General features: G+C 43.9%; 1 protein-coding gene across 2 annotated transcripts in view; it reads right to left on the bottom strand.

Annotated features, from left to right (window-relative positions):
* Positions 1-1,818: 1,818 nt before the first annotated feature.
* The window catches only part of Tcp11 (t-complex 11, testis-specific), a 17,629-nt gene continuing 208 nt past the window's right edge, over positions 1,819-19,239 (bottom strand). Inside the window, exons 2-11 of one of the 2 annotated variants that reach the window (XM_013029601.1) lie at positions 18,248-18,263; positions 17,464-17,471; positions 16,885-16,972; positions 8,863-8,983; positions 5,404-5,624; positions 4,739-4,875; positions 4,099-4,313; positions 3,831-4,012; positions 2,915-3,078; positions 1,819-2,257 (exon numbers count right to left, since the gene is read on the bottom strand). In XM_013029601.1, coding sequence (XP_012885055.1) covers positions 2,025-2,257; positions 2,915-3,078; positions 3,831-4,012; positions 4,099-4,313; positions 4,739-4,875; positions 5,404-5,624; positions 8,863-8,983; positions 16,885-16,972; positions 17,464-17,471; positions 18,248-18,263 — 1,385 coding nt within the window. In that variant the 3' untranslated portion in view covers positions 1,819-2,024. The remainder of the gene's footprint in view (positions 2,258-2,914; positions 3,079-3,830; positions 4,013-4,098; positions 4,314-4,738; positions 4,876-5,403; positions 5,625-8,862; positions 8,984-16,884; positions 16,973-17,463; positions 17,472-18,247; positions 18,264-19,239) is intronic. The other variant, XM_013029600.1, reaches the window with a different exon arrangement.

Below are 19,239 nucleotides of genomic sequence, written 5' to 3'. Positions count from 1 at the left end.
AGGAGGGAGGGTAGATTTTGTGTTTTGTGTTAACCGAGTTTGCCTAGCCAGTCAGTTCATTGCTGACAAGGATATCATCAACACTATTCGGTAGGAGAAAAGCAGTCTCAATAGTGCTGGGAAAATTTTCTACATGCAAATGAGTAAAGTCATACCCTTTCCTTATACCATTTAAATATTCATGTAAAATTGTAATTTCTTAATTTAAAAAAACTAAGTGAACGAAGCCAGTCATTAAAAGCTACATGTTATATTTCCATTTATATGAAATATATAGTATAAGAAAACCCAAGACAGCAGATTGCTGGGGCCAGGAGCTGGAGTGGGATTCTTTCAGTGGTGATGAGAAGGTTCTAGACCAAATAGTCGTGATACTGGTGCCAGCTGTGAATGGACTAAACATCACTAGTGGCAAACTTCAGGGTAGATTCGTTTTAGCGCAATTTAGTATAAACACAATTTAAAATTCCCTCGTATCAGTGGGCAGGGTCAAATGGTCCTGTTTCTGCTTATTTAGAATGCCTGTCCTTTTCCATGTGGAAGGACAAGGAAAACCAACTCAAAATCAGTAAGTTGATTACTCCCGATTTTAATTATGAAGTGCAAAGCGCGGTTCTGTTACCAGTGTAGCGTCTGCACCTCCGGAGAGGCATCTTCACAGAGATGCATTTGCCTCTAAGACACTGAAGCTTCCAAATGCGGACTTTAAAAAAATTCAAATCAGAGGATCCACCTAGCCAAACCTGTTTTTTAAGCATACCACTTACTCTGGGCGTCCCCATTCCAGATTTCCAGTTATAAAGTGTCAATGATCCATGTCCTCTAGCATGCTGGTCACATTCTGCTGACCTTGCTCTGTCATTTGTCTAGGACCTTCGCTTTAAAAGTGAATATTAGAAGAAAGTCCTGGGCCTAAGGAACTCAACTCCCTCCTTATGTCATTCCTAAATTGTGTTAAGTCTCAGCAACTTCCATCTCCTAAAAACAGTGAGGACATTATTTTTCTTAACCTTGCCTGGAGAACATATATAAATGAGTCTCTACATTTTCTTGTCCATTATAAACAAGGACCCAATCCGGATCAGACATTTTCCTAGTGTAAACCATACTACGTTGGACTGGTCTGTGGAGGCAGCCTGAAAACACTGGATTAGAACTGTACAGAGAGGAGTCCAGTCCAGGTCTTTCCCAGCATGTCTCTCTCTTGACCTCTGTGACATCACCACCACAACTGCCTGTGCTGGCAGCAGGAGGGAGTGTGAAGGCGTGAACCAGTCCTCTGCCTTGAACAAGATGCTCAAAACTAAAAGACTAAAAGAACAGGAGGCTTACTAGGCTAGGGAACCGGACCAGGGATAAATTAAGTCGAGTTCATTGCTGACTGAATGAACTCTGCCTAATCTGAGAGAGATCCCAACACTGGAACCCATCCTCAACAGAACAGAATGGCTGCATACATCTATTTCCCTCCTGCCTGCAGGCTGCACACTACTTTGGACCAAAGAACATGCTCAAGTTCTTCCTATTCCTTTATGTGGCACCTGCAACCTCAGGGGATCCAGTCCTGGAATGAGCTTCGTAACTAATTTAACCATGTCCTCTCCTAAGATAACTGGACAGCAAAAGGCTTGCTGAGAAGCCCTGTACTCACATTTTAGATAACTCTGCAGAGCACTCAAATGCTTTACCCTTGGAAAACCCAGCGCTGGCACCTGTGTGTTGGTTGTTATAATTGTGTGCACATGGCCAGAGAGGGCTTGTTGGTTTCTTATCTGGCTGTGGGTTGATGTGAAAGCCTGGCTCAGCTGCAGCACACTAAGAATGGATGTTGCTTGCAGTTCAGAAGTTTATTAGGGAGAAGGTTTGTGCCAATTGTTCATATGCTTCATCTCTACAACCCTGATGTGCTGACTGGTGGGGGCAAGTGGGGGAATTACTGCTTTGCTGGTCACTGGCGATGTTACCCAGGAAGATGATGGGCTTTCCTCCTGGATCCAAGGTGCCAGAGTGCCGAGCCAGTAATATCAGAGAGACTCCACCTTGGTTTTCATAGCCTGGGCTGGGGAGATGAGGTTTTTTAAGATGTCAGTGTAGTAGGGACCAAACACCTGCTGATTGTGATGTGTGAGGCTGACAAACTTCTGGCCCAGTTCTGCTAGTTCTGCTTCAATGAGAGTAAGGCCTCCAGGAAGGTCTAACAGAGATCTCTGCACACCAAGAACCAAGCAGCATTTGAGAAACAAATGGATCCGCTGATCTGTAAGCAGGAAAAGACAATGAGAAGGGAAAGGGATCACAGATTTCAGGGAAAAACATTGGCCCTAAACTCCACTCAGGCCTGTTCTAAGTAAATTGAGATATTCATCAACCTGTGCATTCACTCGTGGAAAAGAAAACTTGCTCTGTTTGGCAAAGAAGCTATCAATGACAAAGCAAAAATATTTAAAAAAAAAAAAGATAAACTAGTGGACTAGTAAATTTCTGAGAATTCAAGATTGTTAAAGCAGGCAGCAGATACTAGGATTTTCATTAACAGGAGGCTCTTAGGCTGAGGTTCAGGGCAAGCTGGCCATGTTCATGGTCTCTATTCTAATGTGTCTAATGTGGGTATATTCCAGCATGGGAAAGTTAACTGCTATGGTTCTCCCTTCCTTGTTTGAACAGGGGGATAAAGGGATTTCTTGGACTGAAGTCAGTAGGCCAGAGTGTCTTAACCAGGTTAGCTGGACAGTATCTCACACCCAGAGGGCACAAATTCCTGATTATGAATCTTCCTCAAAACCATAGTCAGATATACCCCCATTTGACCTGAAAGGCATATATTTTTAACCCAGCAAAACGGTGACTTCATTGCTCAGTAACTGGCTTCCTGGGTTGGGATCCCTCCCATGTTCTTAGCACCCACAGCACTCACCAATGACGCTACGGACACAGTTCTCCTTCTTGGCAATATTCTGGAGCTGTCCTATCAGAGATGTTGTGCTGTCGCTGCTCAGAGCAGCAAGACCCATGGTCTTGAGGCTTTGGTGGATTTCCTGAGACACCTGTTCACTCACACGCTGCATAGCCTCCTCCGGCCTAGATTATGAAAGGGAATAAGCTGGCACTCGATATGTAGTCCTGACAGATGCACGGACACTCAGGAAGCTACACACCAAGGTTAGGCCCACCCGAAAGAAGAGTCCCAACCCCTGACCCACGGCCAGCAGCAGGACCCATTGGGCAGCTATGTCTTCAGTTGATACCCACTGTTCTCTCTACATGGTGCCATGTCCTTCTTAAAAATGAAGATAAACCATAAGCCAATTCTGGAAAATGGCTTCATTCTGCCCTAGGACCCATTTAGTATTCTTTGGTTCTTTAAGATTTTCCATGGTCATTTGTACTACATGGCCAATTATGATTACAAACCTGGCCTTCTTTTCTTCTGAAGTCCTGGGAATCAATCCTAGGGCCTGACACATGCTAGAAAGTGTTGGACCACCAAGCTATATCATCAGCTCTGATTCTTCTTACTTTGTTAAATGACCTGCGCTTACTAGATGTTCGATCAATAGTGCTGACAGACTGCTCTTGCATCCAGCCCTCCATCCTCCCTCCAGCTAATAATGACTCTTGGCAGCAAACCATCCTCTATACTACCTTTCTTAGAAAGCCTACCTTTTTCACAAGCCTAAGATCACTTATGGAAAGAAACCAACGTTCACTGTCAGTAGTTCAAAGGGCCTTTCTGTGGTTTATAGTGGAGAGCAAGCAATAATTCATTTTGTGCTTACTTCCTAAATGCTACATACCACTTCAAGTTAAAAAAAAAAATCTCTGCAGCTTACCTGGAATTAAATTCCTCCAAGAGGGACTTAGTGATGCGTTTCAGTTTATCCACAAACTGGGGTGAGCCAAACAAGACACTTCCAGAGAAACTACTGGCCACTAGCAAGACCGACGCCAGGATGGTTAACTGGTGCAACTGAGACTCTAGCTCCTGTAGCCGGGTTCTATCTGTCAACAGGGTCTGTGGATCAGGGAAGAGGAGGCTGTGGGGAGAGGCCTGATTGGAGCCCTGAAGACATCAAAAGGCAAATCCTCCCTTCTTCCTACCTCAGGGAACTCTTCATTTGCAGGGTCCCAGAGAAGGAGGTTCAGGAAGCCCTGGGACAACACCATTGCAGGGTTGAGAGGCTCTTGGTTATTGGCTGCCTCATTTGGAGAGGGGCCAGCTGCATTGGCAGAGTCGGAAGCATCAGGACAGGTTGGTGGCGCAGTGAGGTCTGCTGCTGCCTGGGTCAGCCATTTGGTGGTGTGATTGAGGAGGCCTAGGACAGGGAGGATATGTGTGAGCATCTTCAGCATCTTTGATCTCCGGGGATTCAAGGCCACCTTCTCCTCAGGATACACTCCTGCTTAATACACGTTTGGGATCTTCCTTCTCCCTGTCCTGACTTGAGGAAAAAACTTTCTATTTTTATTTATTTTTTAACACACTGATTTTTATTGTTATTATAAAGATGATGTACAAAAGGGTTACAGTTAAGTTACATCAGTCAGGTAAAGAGTACATTTCTTTTTGGACAATGTTACCCTTTCCCAGTTTTTCCCTCCTGTCCTCATCCACAGGCTCTATAGTTCATTTTGGACATAGTGTCTAGTGACACTTTCTATTCTTGAAGAGGCTCAGAATCCTCTCAGGAGTCATATGCAAGGCCACCCCTTCCCACTTCTGCCCTCACAGTGAACATACTAGGCTGCTCGTTGAGGAGCTCCTGGAACACAGCACGCTCGTACTGGATGGAATGCTCCTGGGGCTGGGGTTGGAGGCTGTGGATAGTGTAGTTCACCATGTCCATTTTCATCAGACCGAGAACTTGGAATATCCCCCTGACATGGAAGAGAATATAACAGAAAAACCTTGTGAGGGGAAAAACCCACACCAGTGATTAAATCATTGTTAGAAGGGAAGGATTTCCAAGCTGACTTAGTTCTAACCCTTCATTGACAAAGCTGACGAGGGGTCCATGATCCTGATGCGTTTAAGTGGCACAACAGTATCTGCTAAGTCTCACTGCAGAGCTTGCCTGTCTCTTAAAAGGGATAACCAGAGGCAGCAATACACCAGTACATCAGCAGTCCTCGCTGGGAGGTTGGACTGTAGGTGATGTCTCTCCTGGCTCTTTGGACCAGCTTTTTTTTTCTAAGGATAACCAAAATACCCTGTTTGAAAAGTTCATCTTTGGAAAAGAAGAAGGGGAAAAAACTCAAATAAGCCAGGGAAGATCACAGCAGTATTGTCTGGTTCACAGCAGGGAAGAGTTAGTTGTGACTATGGTTATAATATAGTATCTGACCCAGCTTTTCACAACCCCAGAGACTGGGGTGGATTTCAGGGGAAATAATCAAGTTTCATACCTCAATAGCCGAACTGAGTCTGTAATGTTCTCAAGTTTCTGCACTGCTTCATCTCGAACTGGTGCACACAACAAAGTCATTACGTTGAGAATGTACTTAGAAAGGTAAGCGACATTCAAGGCTCCACGTTCGGCTTCCTGCTGGAGGAAATTCATGTCCAAAGCTTCTTCAATCTCAGTTCTTAGGCGGTTTTGGCGTGGTAATAGCAGTGACAACAAGATCTGCCCAGGAAAGATAAAGGGAGATGCATTCTGCTTAGAGCCCCAAATCTGCTCTAGTGGGCAACCCTTTTAGCTACAAGACATTCCGAGGATTCAGAGTGTAGGTTCCTAAATTTCCTACAGAAGATTTTTCCTTGTGTTTAGGAGCCAATGATAAAAGTTTAAGAGGATCAATTACATAAAATAGTATACTGTTTTCTAGAAAGAATGAGATTCTTAAAACTTGATAAAATTGAGAAGTGTGGTAAAAATGAGTGTAGGGTACAACAGATGTAAATGTATGATAGTGATGAAATCTTTTCATTTTAAAAGCGAGGTATTTTTTTAGATCATTTTATTTCAGAAGACAAAGGTGAGCCAGGCCTTGCAGTTTTAATGAGTCAACCTCAGAATACAGGCTCCTGATAAACAGGAACTCTGTAGTTCCATAACAGGTACAACGAAGGCTTGACTGGACTAGTGTGTTGACAGCCAAGATAACATTTAGCAATGAAAGTTGCTCCATAATATCTATTCAGTTGGTAAGCTATGACAGTGACAAATTTAGTGCCTCTCTGTTCCATGTCTATGCTTCAGTGCCTACTTTGTGAAAATGGCATTGGCCCCTTGCAGTAGAGCTGGTTGGCACAAGGCCTTCGCATTCATCTGCAGAGGGTGCTCCTCCATAAGAAGGGAGCTCTCTTTCCTGGCTCTGGTGTATGCTGATCAGCAAGTTCCTATATCATGCAAGTTTTTCTTAGTTCAAAAAACTGTGTGGTTTCTGCTTCTTGATTGTACTATGACTGATTCACAAACTGATACAATTGGTAGAAGGTTAGAAGTCCATGGTCACATATGCATTGGATCTGATGAGCAATAGGTAGAAAGTACTGTAGATGCTATAAAAAGAGGGGAGCAGATGAGCTCCAGAGGCCTGTACCCTGGTGCTTTCTGGAATGTCAGTGGTCTGGAGCATATCAAGGTAACAATCCCTCCAAGTTGGAAGACGGGCTTAAACTACATACCATGAAAAAATGGCACAATACTGGATAGGCCTTTTGCATTCTCACCAAAAAGTGAGCTTGCTATTCTACTGTCTCGCTTGGGATAAAGTTGTAGATTAGAAGTAAGTACTAGAGCACTCTGCGGCACCTTGAAATGCAGCCCAGCCATTCTATCATCTTGGGCTTTGTGATCAAGCAGATCCAGCAATTTGTGCAATGTCCATAGAAATTAAGGCTGTGTGCAGAGTGTCTTATAAGCACCAATAAGGGAATCATAACGCACACCTCTAGATTTTCAAAAGATTTTGGAAAAACAGCTTCTGATTTCTTAATAAAAAGGCCTTGGTAGAAAGTAAATACCTCGTGACCTGAACTAACCACTGTATGATGACCTGAGCTTCCTGTTACGCAGTGTTTAATATACCTAGCCAGTAGGCTAAGACTGGATAAGCAGCCATCTATCATCTAATATAAAAGGGCTATAAGCAATGAAGCAGTTACTGAAACTGGCAAAGGAGACAGAATGGAATAAGACAGGAAGGCTGTGAAATAAAACTTGGATGTTGGCAAATGATTTTTCAATAACAAAGCCAAGATGACTTAATAGAGAACACAGGGTTAAACAAGGCTAGAAAAACTAGAAATCCACATGCAAAAGAATGAAGTTGCACCTTTACCTTAAATCATAGAATTCAAAATGGATCAAAATCCTAAACATGAGTGAAAACTATGAAATACTTAGAAGAAAACATAGAAGTAGATAGTTGTAGTCTTGAATTTGGCAAGATATTATAGTGAAAACACAAGACACTAAAGAAAAATGAGATAAATTGGACTTCATCAAAGTTAAAACTTTTTTTTTGCCAGTCCTGGACCTTGAACTCAGGGCCAGGGTGCTATCCCTAAGCTTTTGTGCTCAAGGCTACCACTTGAGCTACAGCTCCACTTCTTCTAGCTTTTTTGTTTGGGGGAGGGGTGTCAGTTGTGGGGCTTGAACTCTGGGCCTGAATGCTGTCCCTCAGCGCTTCAGCTCCAGACTAGCTCTCTACCACTTGAGCCACAGTGCCACTTCCGGCTTTTTCTGTTTATGTGGTGCTGAGGAATTGAACCCAGGGCCTCATGCATGCAAGGCAAACACTCTACCTACCACTGAGCCATCTTCCCAGCCCCACTTCTAGCTTTTTGATGGCTAATTGGAGGTAAGAATGCCACAGACTTTCCTGCCCAAGCTAGCTTTGAACTGCAATCCTGGTTTCTTAGTCTCCTGAGTAGCTCATCTAATTGGGTTTGGACTAAGGACAAAGGAAATATGGATGGAATGAACAGAGGAAGGAGGGTACTACAGATATTAGAGCTTTGTGACCAATTAAATAAAAAATAGAACTATAAATTGTTTATGTTTATTGTATATTAAACATTAAGTTCATTTCCAATTATTTCATACACAAGTTGGAAATTAACTTTGCATTTTAGTCTGCAGGTAACAGGTTCTTCTGTGGCTCTGTGATTGAATGGGGGTGGGCAGCAGTGATGGACACAGAAACTGTGTGGGCAATGGGGCTCAGTTTGGAGAAAGATGAGAGCTTAGAAGGCAGATAGCTCTATTACTAGCTAGAAATAGAGGTATTTGGCTTTGTGGTTTCTTTTTTAATGATTTTTGATAAGGAAATTAATTATGGGACTAACATCTCATCACCTTTGATATGCTGTAGTGGTTTAAGTTGCAAGTCTTGTCCAGACTTAAAGGGTTACGATTATACACGGGTATAGAGATTGCTGTGGGTCACCAATACTAGAAACACTGGAGAGGGCTTAGAGCTCTTCATGTTGGTTCCTGTGTACTTACTAGCAGAAGCCTGCAGTTCTGTGGCTTCACTAGAACTAACTCCTGCAGTGAGTTTCTCCAGTTCTGCTTCTGCCATGGGTGGTGGTCAGCAGCTCACAGACAGCCCCTCCCCTGGCACCGTGTGCTCTCTCAGTGATGGCCAGTACTTTCTCTCAGTCCCCAAAGTACAGTGGATACCCCTTTCTATTTGCTATTCCAGATTTCTTTAGAGACTTTTTTTCCTCCTTATTAGGCAAGTCCTCATTTCTGCAATTTCCTGCTGGAATTTTATGTTAAATCTTCCCTGTTATTGTCTGATTTGTCTTACTGATTCCTAGACCAGTTCAGTTAGGATTTGCTAGCCACTGCCCTCCAACAGCTGGGGATGAACAGGCACTTTACATCTACCAGTGGAAAGTGAATCACTTACCTCTCTAATTTCTTTCAGAAGTTCAAGAGCACAACTGAAGTCAGGAGGCGTAGCTGATAGCTGCTCTTTAAGGTGGTCCCAAAAGTCATTGTGTATTGTCTCCTTGACCTTACCTTCCAGACTGAAAGAGGATTAAATGAACAGATTATTTTCTCTACCCCAAAACTGTTATGGGGTCCTATTCTTCTAAATCCCAAACAGTATTTGATATAGAAAAAAAAAATCATCATGTTGACAAAATGCTAGAAACTGAATGACAGCAGGGTTGAACAAGCTAAGGCTTCAAGGGCATCAGTAAGCCTCTCTGAGGCGCTCCTCAAGGTCCTAGAGAAGGCCTCCCTGTGCAGCAGGAAAAATGTGGAGTAAGTCAGGCTGAGTTTCAGCACGGACTGTTAACATCTAGACAAATGACCTAATTGCTGAATATATGTGGCACTGAATTCAATGATCTTTCATTTGCTCATACTCCTAAGGTCTAGGAAAAGATTCTTCTTCTTTGATAACACCTGAATGTCAGAGATATTTCCAAATCAGCCAATCTAAAATGAATTCACTATCCTCCCTGCTCACACCTATTCATCCCACAATCCCAGTCTTAGTGTCACTGTCATCTAGCCAGATACCAAAGCTAGACAATCAGTCTTCTGTTGTTTTCCTTAAGAATACAAAATGTAGCCAAGTGCTGGTGGCTTGCCTATAATCCTAGCTACTTGGGAGGCTGAGATCTGAGGATCATGGTTCAAAGCCAGCCCAGGCAGGAAAGTCTGTGAGACTCTTATCTCCAATTAACTACCAGAAAACGTGAAGTGGTGCTGTGGCTCAAGTGGTAGAGCACTAGCCTTGAGCTGAACAACTCAGGGACAATGCCCAAGCCCAGAGTTCAAACCCTACAGCCCACCAAAAAAAAAAAAAAAATTACAAAATGTAAGGGCAATCCAGTTTAGAAAGAATCTTTCCAACAAATGGTGTTGGAACAAGTACACATCCATGTATGAAAAATGAATTTCAATACATACCTAACATCCTTCACAAAAGTTAAAATAGATCATAGGTATAACAGTAAAACATAAAATCGTAAAACTTGAAAGTTATAATAGGAGAGAAATCTAAGGAATCTTGTGTTTGTCAAGTACTTTTTAAAGACAACACTAAATGCACAATCCTTATAAATTGTTGTTAGACTTCATTAAAATGAAAAACTTCTGTTCTATATCTCAGACACTTAAAAGAAAAGACAAATCACAGACTGGGAGACATATCCTTTACTGAAGGATGTGCATCCAAAATACACAAAGAACTCTTTAAAAAAAAATCAATAATAAGCCGGGCGCCAGCGCCTCACGCCTTCTTCCTAGCTACTCAGGAGGCTGAGATCTGAGGATTGTGGTTCAAAGCCAGCCTGGGCAGGAAAGTCAGTGAGACTTTTATCTCCAATGAACCACCAGGAAACTGGAAGTGGCGCTATGGCTCAAGTGGTAGAGTGCTCGTCTTGAGCTGAAACGCTCAGGGACAGTGCCCAGGCCCAGAGTTCAAGCCGCACGCTCAGTAAAATATATAATATCATCAGAATTGCTAATTAAAATAAGGACATTCCCTTATACCCTACTGAAATGGCTGAAACCCAGACACTGAGGGCACCAAATGCTGGGGAAGATGCAGAGTGAGAGAAGACGCATTCAATGCAGTAGCAGTGCAATGGTTTTCAAGGCAACTTGGCAGCTCCTCATAGAAGTAAACATAACCTTACAATAGATCAGCAGCCACACCTTGGTATTTGTCCATATGACCTGAAGACCTATGTCTATTCATAATTGCTAAAGCCTGGAAGTTTTCAATATGTCCTCTGGTTGGCAAATGGATAAATAACTTGGTACATCCACACCATGGAGTATTATTTTTAAAAAAAATTAGCTGTTGAGTCATTAAGAAATATGAGGGGGGCTGGGGAAGCAGCTCAGTGGTAGAGTGCTTGCCTAGCATGCATGAAGCCCTGGGTTCAATTACTCAGCACCACATATACAGAAAAAGCAAAAGCAACAAGTGGTGCTATGGCCTTGAACAAAAGAAGCTCAGGGACAGTGCCCAGGCCCTGAGTTCAAGACCCAGGACTGGCACAAAATAAATTAAAAAGGAGGAGTTCCACATTAAAAAGAAAGAAGTATAAGGAAGGTTAGACACTGGTAATCCTAGCTGCTTAGGAGGCTGGGATCTAAAGATCACAGTTCAAAGACAGGCCAAGCAGGAAAGTCTGGGAGACTCTTTCCTTCAATAAACTACTCAGGAAAAGACAGAAATGGCACTGTGACTCAAGTGGTAGAGCTCTAGCCTTGAGCACAGAGTCTCAGGGACAGTGCCTAGGCCCTGGGTTCAAGCCCCAGGACCAGCAAAAAAAAAAAGAAGAAATGAGGGATGTAAAACACATATTGTTACATGAAAAGAAGCTAATCTGAAAAGGCTATGGCATGTATCCAACAGTATGACACTCCAAAAAGGCAAAATTGTGGAGCTGATAAAAAGACTGTTAGTTCCAGGGACCGGAGGTTGAGAGAGGGATGAATCAATGAGGCATAATAGATTTCCGGAGCAGTGGAGTCACTGTGAATTACAGAACAGTGGATATACATCACTTTAAAAAATATATAGAAAGTATAATACAAAAGTAAACCCTCGTGTCACCTATGAACTTAATATTTAATCAGTTTTAACAACTGTGCCCCAATAAAATAAGTGAACAACAGGGACTGGGGTAGGAAGGAACTTATGGAGGCTCTGTGCTTTACAATCATTTTCCAATAAATCGGAAGTTACCCTTAAAAAAAAACTTAGGGCTGGGAAGGTGGCTCAGTGGTAGAGTGCTTGCCTTGCATGCATGAGGCCCTGGGTTCGATTCCTCAGCACCACATAAGCAGAAAAGGCCAGAAATGGCGCTGTGGCTCAAGTAGTAGAGCACTCGCCTTGAGCTGAAGAGCTGAAGGACAGCGCCCAGGCCCAGAGTTCAGGCCGCACGACTGGCAAAAAAAAAAAAAAAAACTATTATAGCTGGGTGCTGGTGGCTCACGCTTGTCATCCTAGCTATGCAAGAGGCTGAGATATAAGAGATCCTGGTTCAAAGTCAGCCCAGTCAGGAAAGTCCCCATGAGACTCTTATCTCCAATTAACCACCAGAAAACCAGAAGTGGAGCTGTGACTCAAAGTGGTAGAGCACTAGCCTTGAGCAAAAGAGCTAGGGGGCAGCACCTAGGCCCTGAGTTCAAGCCCCACAACTGGCAAAAAAAAAAGCCTACTGTACACATGTCAGTTGCCATGGTGGAACCTGTTCAATTAATGTGCATGAAAAAAAGTGAGGGGAAAAAAAAAGGATGAAACCTCTTGGAATTGTTTCAAGGAGAAAGAGGCATCAGGGAGAATGATGGTGGTGATGAGTTTGATAGTGTGCATTGTATGCATGCATGGAAATGTCATAATTAAACCTCCCTTTCCAATAGTACACACTAATAAAAGATCTTTTTTAAGGCATCACTGGTGGCTCATGCCTGTAATCCTATATTCAGGAGGCTGAGATCTGAGGATCACAGTTCAAAGACAGCCTGGGCAGAAAAGTCTCCACGAGACTCTTATCTCCAATTAAACACTCAAAAACAGGAAGAGGAGCTGTGGCTCAAAGTGGTAGAGCACTAGCCTTGAGCAAAAAAGAGCTCAGAGACAGCACCCAGGCCCTGAATGCAAGCCACACAACCTACAAAAATAATAATAGCGCTGGGTGCCAGTGGCTCACGCCGTAATTCTACCTACCCAGGAGGCTGAGATCTGAGGATCGTGGTTCAGAGCCAGCGGGGGCAGGAGACTATTATCTGAGAGACTATTATCTGAGAGACTATAAGTCTGAGAGACTATTATCTCCAATAAGCCACTAGAAAACCAGAAGTGGTGCTGTGGCTCAAGCGGTAGAGCGCTTGCCTTGAGCTGAAGAGCGCAGGGACAGCGCCTAAGCCCAGAGTTCAATCCCCACGATTGACCAAAAAAGAAAAGAAAACCAGAAGTGGCGCTGTGGCTCCAGCAGTAGAGCGCTAGCGTTGAGCTGAAGAGCTGAGTGACAGCGCTCTCAGGTCCAGAAGTCGAGTCCCAAGACCGACAAAAAAAAACGTGTTTTTCCTTCATATCTGCCTACATTCTCCCACTTTCCTCCCCCACATGGAGACATTTAGGGTTCAATTATATGGTCCTTTGAGTTTTTTATTTTGTGTAAGTCCTGTGTACTTGCATATTAATAAGTCTGTATGCCTTTTCTGTTAGCCTTTGTCAATTTATTTCACCAGACTCGATGAAACCTTCAGAGGGCAAGCTTGAATTACTCTGCAATTTTGGCATAGGCAGAAGAGTAAAATCTCTGTTCATTCCTAAGCTTGCAAGTGGAATCCTGGTAAAAGTGACAAAAAAGCCAGCAAAGAAAAGCACATTTGCCGAAGTCCACTCTCCCAGACCCCAAAGTCTGCTCTCCCAGATGTTGTATGAAGTGTCGTTTGAAAGCTGGCAAGCACGGCTGTCTGCTTCCCTTTCGAATGTGTGAACAGGAGAGAATGCATGAGCACTAGTTCTTGTCTATGTGAAATCAATAGTCTATAGTCTTAGATGTGAAATAATGAGACATAGAAGTCAGGGTTAGAATAAATAATCCTTTAAACCAGATCATTCAGATCTTGGGGCCATCATTTGAATGTCCCTTCCTCTGATTGGAGCTTCATTTCCTTAGTAAATTTCTTGCGCTTAAAACTGCTTTTGCTACAAAGCACCAACTCCTTACTTGGGCCCATAAGCTCACTAAAGCAGGATAAAATCTAGGTATCCATGCCTCCATTTTGCATGTCCCTTTTCCTCTGCAGTTACTCAGGACTCCAAGAACAAGATAATGTCTTTATGACATGGTAACAAACTGTAGAGAACAGTAGACCCTCATGGGACAGGTCACCCCAAACTGTGGACAATGACCTGCGGTGATGAGGCTGCCCCTGGGATCTGGGCATCGCTTGCAATAGTGGCAGAGATAGTAAATGCTCCAGGACTGCTTAATTATGCATACCTGTGCCCTGTCCCAATTGCTCCTCTCCATATATCCGATGCTGAAATGCTCAAAGATCTCCTTTCCCTAACCCTCACTACTATTCATTCATCTCTTTAACTGGCCTACTGAGTGAGTGTCTGGACCTGCCATGTTGGAACCTCCAGAGTGGGGCCCCTGGCCTGAAACTCTGGTTACAAGCTGAGAACATCTGTAAAACATCTGTTCTGAATGCGAATGACTCTTAGCTACTGGGGTACCCATTTGTTAGTGATTCTCATTTCTACGAATAGCTGTGGTATTCCAGTTTGCCTTGTCCACCTATGGGGCCTATTAGTGAAGGGGCCAACCAGAAGGCTGGGAACCTCAAGAAAATGGCCAGACAGAAATGTGAGTTGCGCCCCATTCGCAGCAAGCATACCGACTGTTGCGTTGTCTAAGCTCTTCTTTCTTTTTGCCTATCTTTACGAGTGGTCTGAGTCTTGAAAAGGCTGCACCTTTTGCTTCCTCTTCTGAAGACCTTGGTTAAAGCCATAAAATATTTTGTTAGGTTTTTTTTTTCCTTTTTGTTTTGTTTTTGCTTTGGGCAGGTACTGGGCCTCGCACTTGCTAGACAGGCACTCTATGACTTGAGTCGTGCTCAGCCCTTGTGAGCTTTGGTCTTAGGTAAAAATTAATTTGAATTATCTTGTGTCACCTGCAGACATACTTTTGGTTTAGAAGTCTGGCATATATTCAAAGCATAAGAATTTTTACCCTTCTCTCCTAAGCTGCAATGGAAATAGGTATTCTGAAAGAAATTGCTTTATTAAAACATCTCAAACAGCTTTAAATGGGATAGAGAAATCTTTCGTTTTCCATGTTAGAAATAAACTCCCAGATATAAAAGAGAAAATTAATACAGTTGGACAAGTGTGCCAGTCCCTTTATCATGTCAGCTTGCAGCCCCATGCCTGCCCCAGGAGACTCCTGGCCACTGTGAGATCCCTTAAGGCAGTGGCAGGGCCCCTCACCCTCTGAGGATTTGGCCTACTCATGCAGCCCCAAGATCAGAAGCAGGTTCTCTCGGGTCTGAATCTCTGCTCTTCTGCATTGCCTCCCTAAGCTCTGGTTCTTTGGGACACCACAGGTTACTCTGTCCTGTGAGAGGGCATAAACTTCTAGGGGTATGGCAGCTCACTGGCAAAAGCTGCGATTTCAAAGAAGCGGATTGGATATTGCTGTAGGGACAAACATTTCTTTGTACTCTTAGGCAAGAAAAACCCTCAGCTTTTATATTGGGTCAAATAAAAAGGCACAGTAAATGGCCACTTATGACAAAAATCATTGGCTAAGACCTCCGAGCCCAAACCCAACTTAATGGTAGGTATAGTAACTATTTGGAGGCTACTGGAGTGACACACACACAGCACAAGACACCTGTGGAAGGACAGGCTGACAAAGGAATGGGCCTGTGCTTGATGCTGGGTTCCCCACCCACCTCAGGAAGTCGTGGCAGGTGACAGCAAGCTGCACTGTCAAGCACTGCCTAGCATAGCCCCGTGGCGTTGCTATTGTGGGCTTTAACCTACCCTTCAGAGACCCAAGATTCAGAGGGGGGAAAAGTGATCTCTTAACTTCTAAAGCCTGTATATTAAGCTGGGTTTTGGTGGCTCACGCCTATCATCCTAGCAACTCAAGAGGCTGAGATCTGAGGATTGCGGTTCAAAGCCAGCCCAAGCAGGAAAGTCCATGAGACTCTTATCTCTAATAAACTACTCAGAAAAAGCCAGAAGTGGCACTGTGGCTCAAATGGTAGAGCACTAGCCTTGAGAATAAGAAGCTCAGGAACAGCACCCAGGCCTTGAGTTGAAGCCCCAAGACTGGCAAAAAAAAAAAAATACTAGACCCTAGAAGATACAAATGCTTTGTTGGCTCTACTGGCTAATGCTCTTTCCCCTGAAGGCAGTAATCTACTTAAGAAGTAAGTGACATTTCCAAATACCTAGCTAGCTAATGAACTTGGTCACCAATGTTCAACTTCCTGGCACTCAGCTATTCAGCTATTTTATAGAAGCTTCTAGATTTTCTCCTACATTCATACATGTCCTTTTAAAATCCTGTAGTGAATTTCTGCTCTTTTGTATCACCTCTGACATACACTCACCTGAAACCCTTCTCTGTGTTTTACCAGATATCCTTCACACTCTCTCTTGGAAGCAATGAATTGTCTTTGCCTTTGAGATGTAAATTGCTTTTCTAAGTCACAATAAAAGTTGAGTATTCCTACTCTGAAAATCTGTCATCTGAAATGTTCTAATATTCTGGACATTTCAATGGGCATTGCGCTCAAAGCCTTCAACCCCTTCTTGTTTTATTTTTCAAAATAGGGTCTTGCTTTATGTCCATGCCGGCGTAGGCTGCTGGGGATGACAGGTGTGTGCCGTTGCATGGAGCCATTGTGCTTCCCCTGTAGCTGGGCTGGCAGGCGTGTCCTACCATGCCCAGCCATTGGTTGGGATATAGTCTCAAAACCTTGTTTTTGCTCAGGCTGGCCTTGAACTTCGATGCCCTGATTTTTGCCTCCCAAGCAGCTATGATTAGAAGCTTGTGCCACAGTTCCTAGACCAAACCAGAGTGTTTTTAAGCACCAAGCTACTTCCTCTAAGTCTGAGATCTGAGAGCACCACATGTATTCCAACAACTACTGTTGTGATTTATTCATTGGTTAAATAACATTTGCTTCTTGAAACTCTGATTCTAATAATTATAACTTACTACTTGTCTGTTTAAGCTGTGGAGACTTCTCAAATACAAATACTGTTAAATAAAAATGCAACTGAGGTGCAGCAATGGCAGACATGTTAGCATGTAAAACAGTGGGTTTGATTGTCAACACCACAAAAAAGTTTCAAGTCTGATGAGAAGCCCTTACTGCTAGGTACTGTGCCAGAGGAGTGAAATGGAGAGAGTAAAAGAGCCAATACCTGCTCAGAGGTAAAGTCTTCTCCTCCGCACATGTATCATGATTTGTCTCAACCTTGTTGTCTTTCTTGGAAACTTCAGTGACTGTATCTGTACATAAAGAAATTTAGGGTGAATACATCTGAATTTGTTTTAATCAGAGATTTACTCAACCTCAGGAGATTTGTGTCTGACTTGCTTGACCACACTAGTTATCTGTGTTCTGAACTCTGCCCTTCTGCACTACAGGAAACTCAGGAGTAGTCTAGCACAGAGGGGAGGATGATGACCAAGTTGATTTAAAAATCAAATCAAATGAAACTCATTAAAAATCATTCCTTTAAAAATAAAATTGTAGGGCTGGGAAGGTGGCTCAGTGGTAGTGCGTTTGCCTTGCATGCATGAGGCCTTGGGTTCGATTCCCCAGCACCACATAAGCAAAAAGAAAAAAGTCGGAAGTGGCGCTGTGGCTCAAGTGGTAGAGCGCTAGCCTTGAGCTGAAGAGCTGAGGGACAGCGCCCAGGCCCAGAGTTCAGGCCCCATGACCGGACCCAAAAAATAAAAAATAAAATAAAATTGCACCAGGTGTCAGTGGCTCACACCTGTAATCCTTGCTACTCAGGAGGCTGAGATCTGAGGATCGTGGTTCAAAGCCAGCCCAGGCAAGAAAGTCAGTGAGACTCTTATCTCCAATAAAAACTGCTCAAAAAAGCCAGAGGTGGTGCTGTGGCTCAAGTGGTAGAGTGCTAGCCTTGAGCTTTTACAAAAGGTCAAGGACAGCCCAAGCCCTGTGTTAAGTCTCAGGACCAGCACACACACACACAAAAATAAAATTTTCAAAATAAAAAGTTAAAAGGAAAGGGTTGGCCCTCACTTAAAGTAAAAAAAAACACCTTTGAATCTTTGTGCTTGTGTAATAAAAGGAAAAAAAAAGTGAACTGTTTCTAAGTGGATGTTTGAAGTTGTCTTTATTTCTGAAGTCTCCAAGAATAGTTTCAGCCAAAATGGCAAGATGTGATCAAATGCATTTACAGATTCACTGCCAATTTTTTTACTTTTTTGGTTGTGGGGCTTGAACTCAGGGCATGGGTACTGTCCCTGAGCCTCTGCGCTCAAGGCTAACACTCTACCACTTGAGCCATGGCACCACTTCCGTTTTTATTTTTGTCAGTCATGGGGCTTGAACTCTGGGCCTGAGTGCTGTCCCTCAGCTCTTCAGCTCAAGGCTAGCACTTTACCACTTGAGCCACAGCTCCACTTCTGTTTTCTGGTGGTTAATTGAAGATAAGAGTCTCACAGATATTCCTGCTTGGGCTGGCTTTGAACCGTGATCCTCAGATCTCAGCCTCCCAAGTAGCTAGGATGACAGGTGTGAGCCACAGGCACCCAGCCACTGCCAATTCTTAATGCTAAATGAGAGTGGAAAAGAGATCTTAAAAGGAGGAGTGAACTACAACCTCTTACAGAAGGGACCAATGCAAATAGTTTGCCTCTGCTGTTCCATTTCTTGAAGTAACAGCAGTAGAGAAGAAGACTCAAAAAGTAGAGATAAAATGTAACATGTAAGGTTTTTTAAAATCCAGATCCCAAGGACAAACAAATAAGATGAAGTAACAACCTGGTCAACCTACTATGCAATGCATTTCAAAAATCTTCTAAAGTAGGTTTACTGAATTATCTTACCCATGTACTGATTCATTTAAATAACCAAACATATATACAAATAAATTGGTTCTTGCATGCCTAGCAAGAATGAGACCAAGTTCAAAGGCCAGTATTGCAAACTAACAATAACAACAACAAAAATTTACTAACAGGGCTGGGAAGGTGGCTCAGTGGTAGAGCGCTTGCCTTGCATGCATTAGGCCCTGGGTTCGATTCCTCTGCACCACATAAGCAGAGAAAGCCGGAAGTGGCGCTGTGGCTCAAGTGGTAGAGTGCTAGCCTTGAGCTGTGGGACAGCGCCCAGGCCCAGAGCTCAGGCCCCACAACCGATCCTCCCCCCACCCAAAAAAAGAAAAAACCCTCCCCCGCCCAGACTAGACGGTCGCCCCACATCCAGGCCCTGTGGGTTGAGCAGCCGCCGCCCCAGGCGGCCTGCCGGGCGCCCTTTTCTTATCCAGCAGCGACCCCATGCGGCCACAGGCGCTACGACACCAACTCCACGACTCGGCTCGGGCTGCGGCTCGTGAACCACCTGATGGGTGCCGGGCGGCTTTCCGGGAGACAGAGCATCACCCGGAGGCCGGACCTCCCGCCTGGGCCCCAACCCGAGCCCCAAAGACCCCACATCGGCCACCGCGCGCAGCTCCACACGAAGGCGGCCTCTTCCATGCAAGGCCTCCGGTCACCAGGGCCCTCGGGAAGAGCCGGGACGG

This window comes from Dipodomys ordii, unplaced genomic scaffold, assembly GCF_000151885.1.
Source record: "Dipodomys ordii isolate 6190 unplaced genomic scaffold, Dord_2.0 Scaffold120, whole genome shotgun sequence".
NCBI classification, from domain to species: domain Eukaryota; kingdom Metazoa; phylum Chordata; class Mammalia; order Rodentia; family Heteromyidae; genus Dipodomys; species Dipodomys ordii.
Note: the sequence above shows the minus strand (reverse complement) of the source record. Positions and strands in the feature narration are given on the sequence as shown.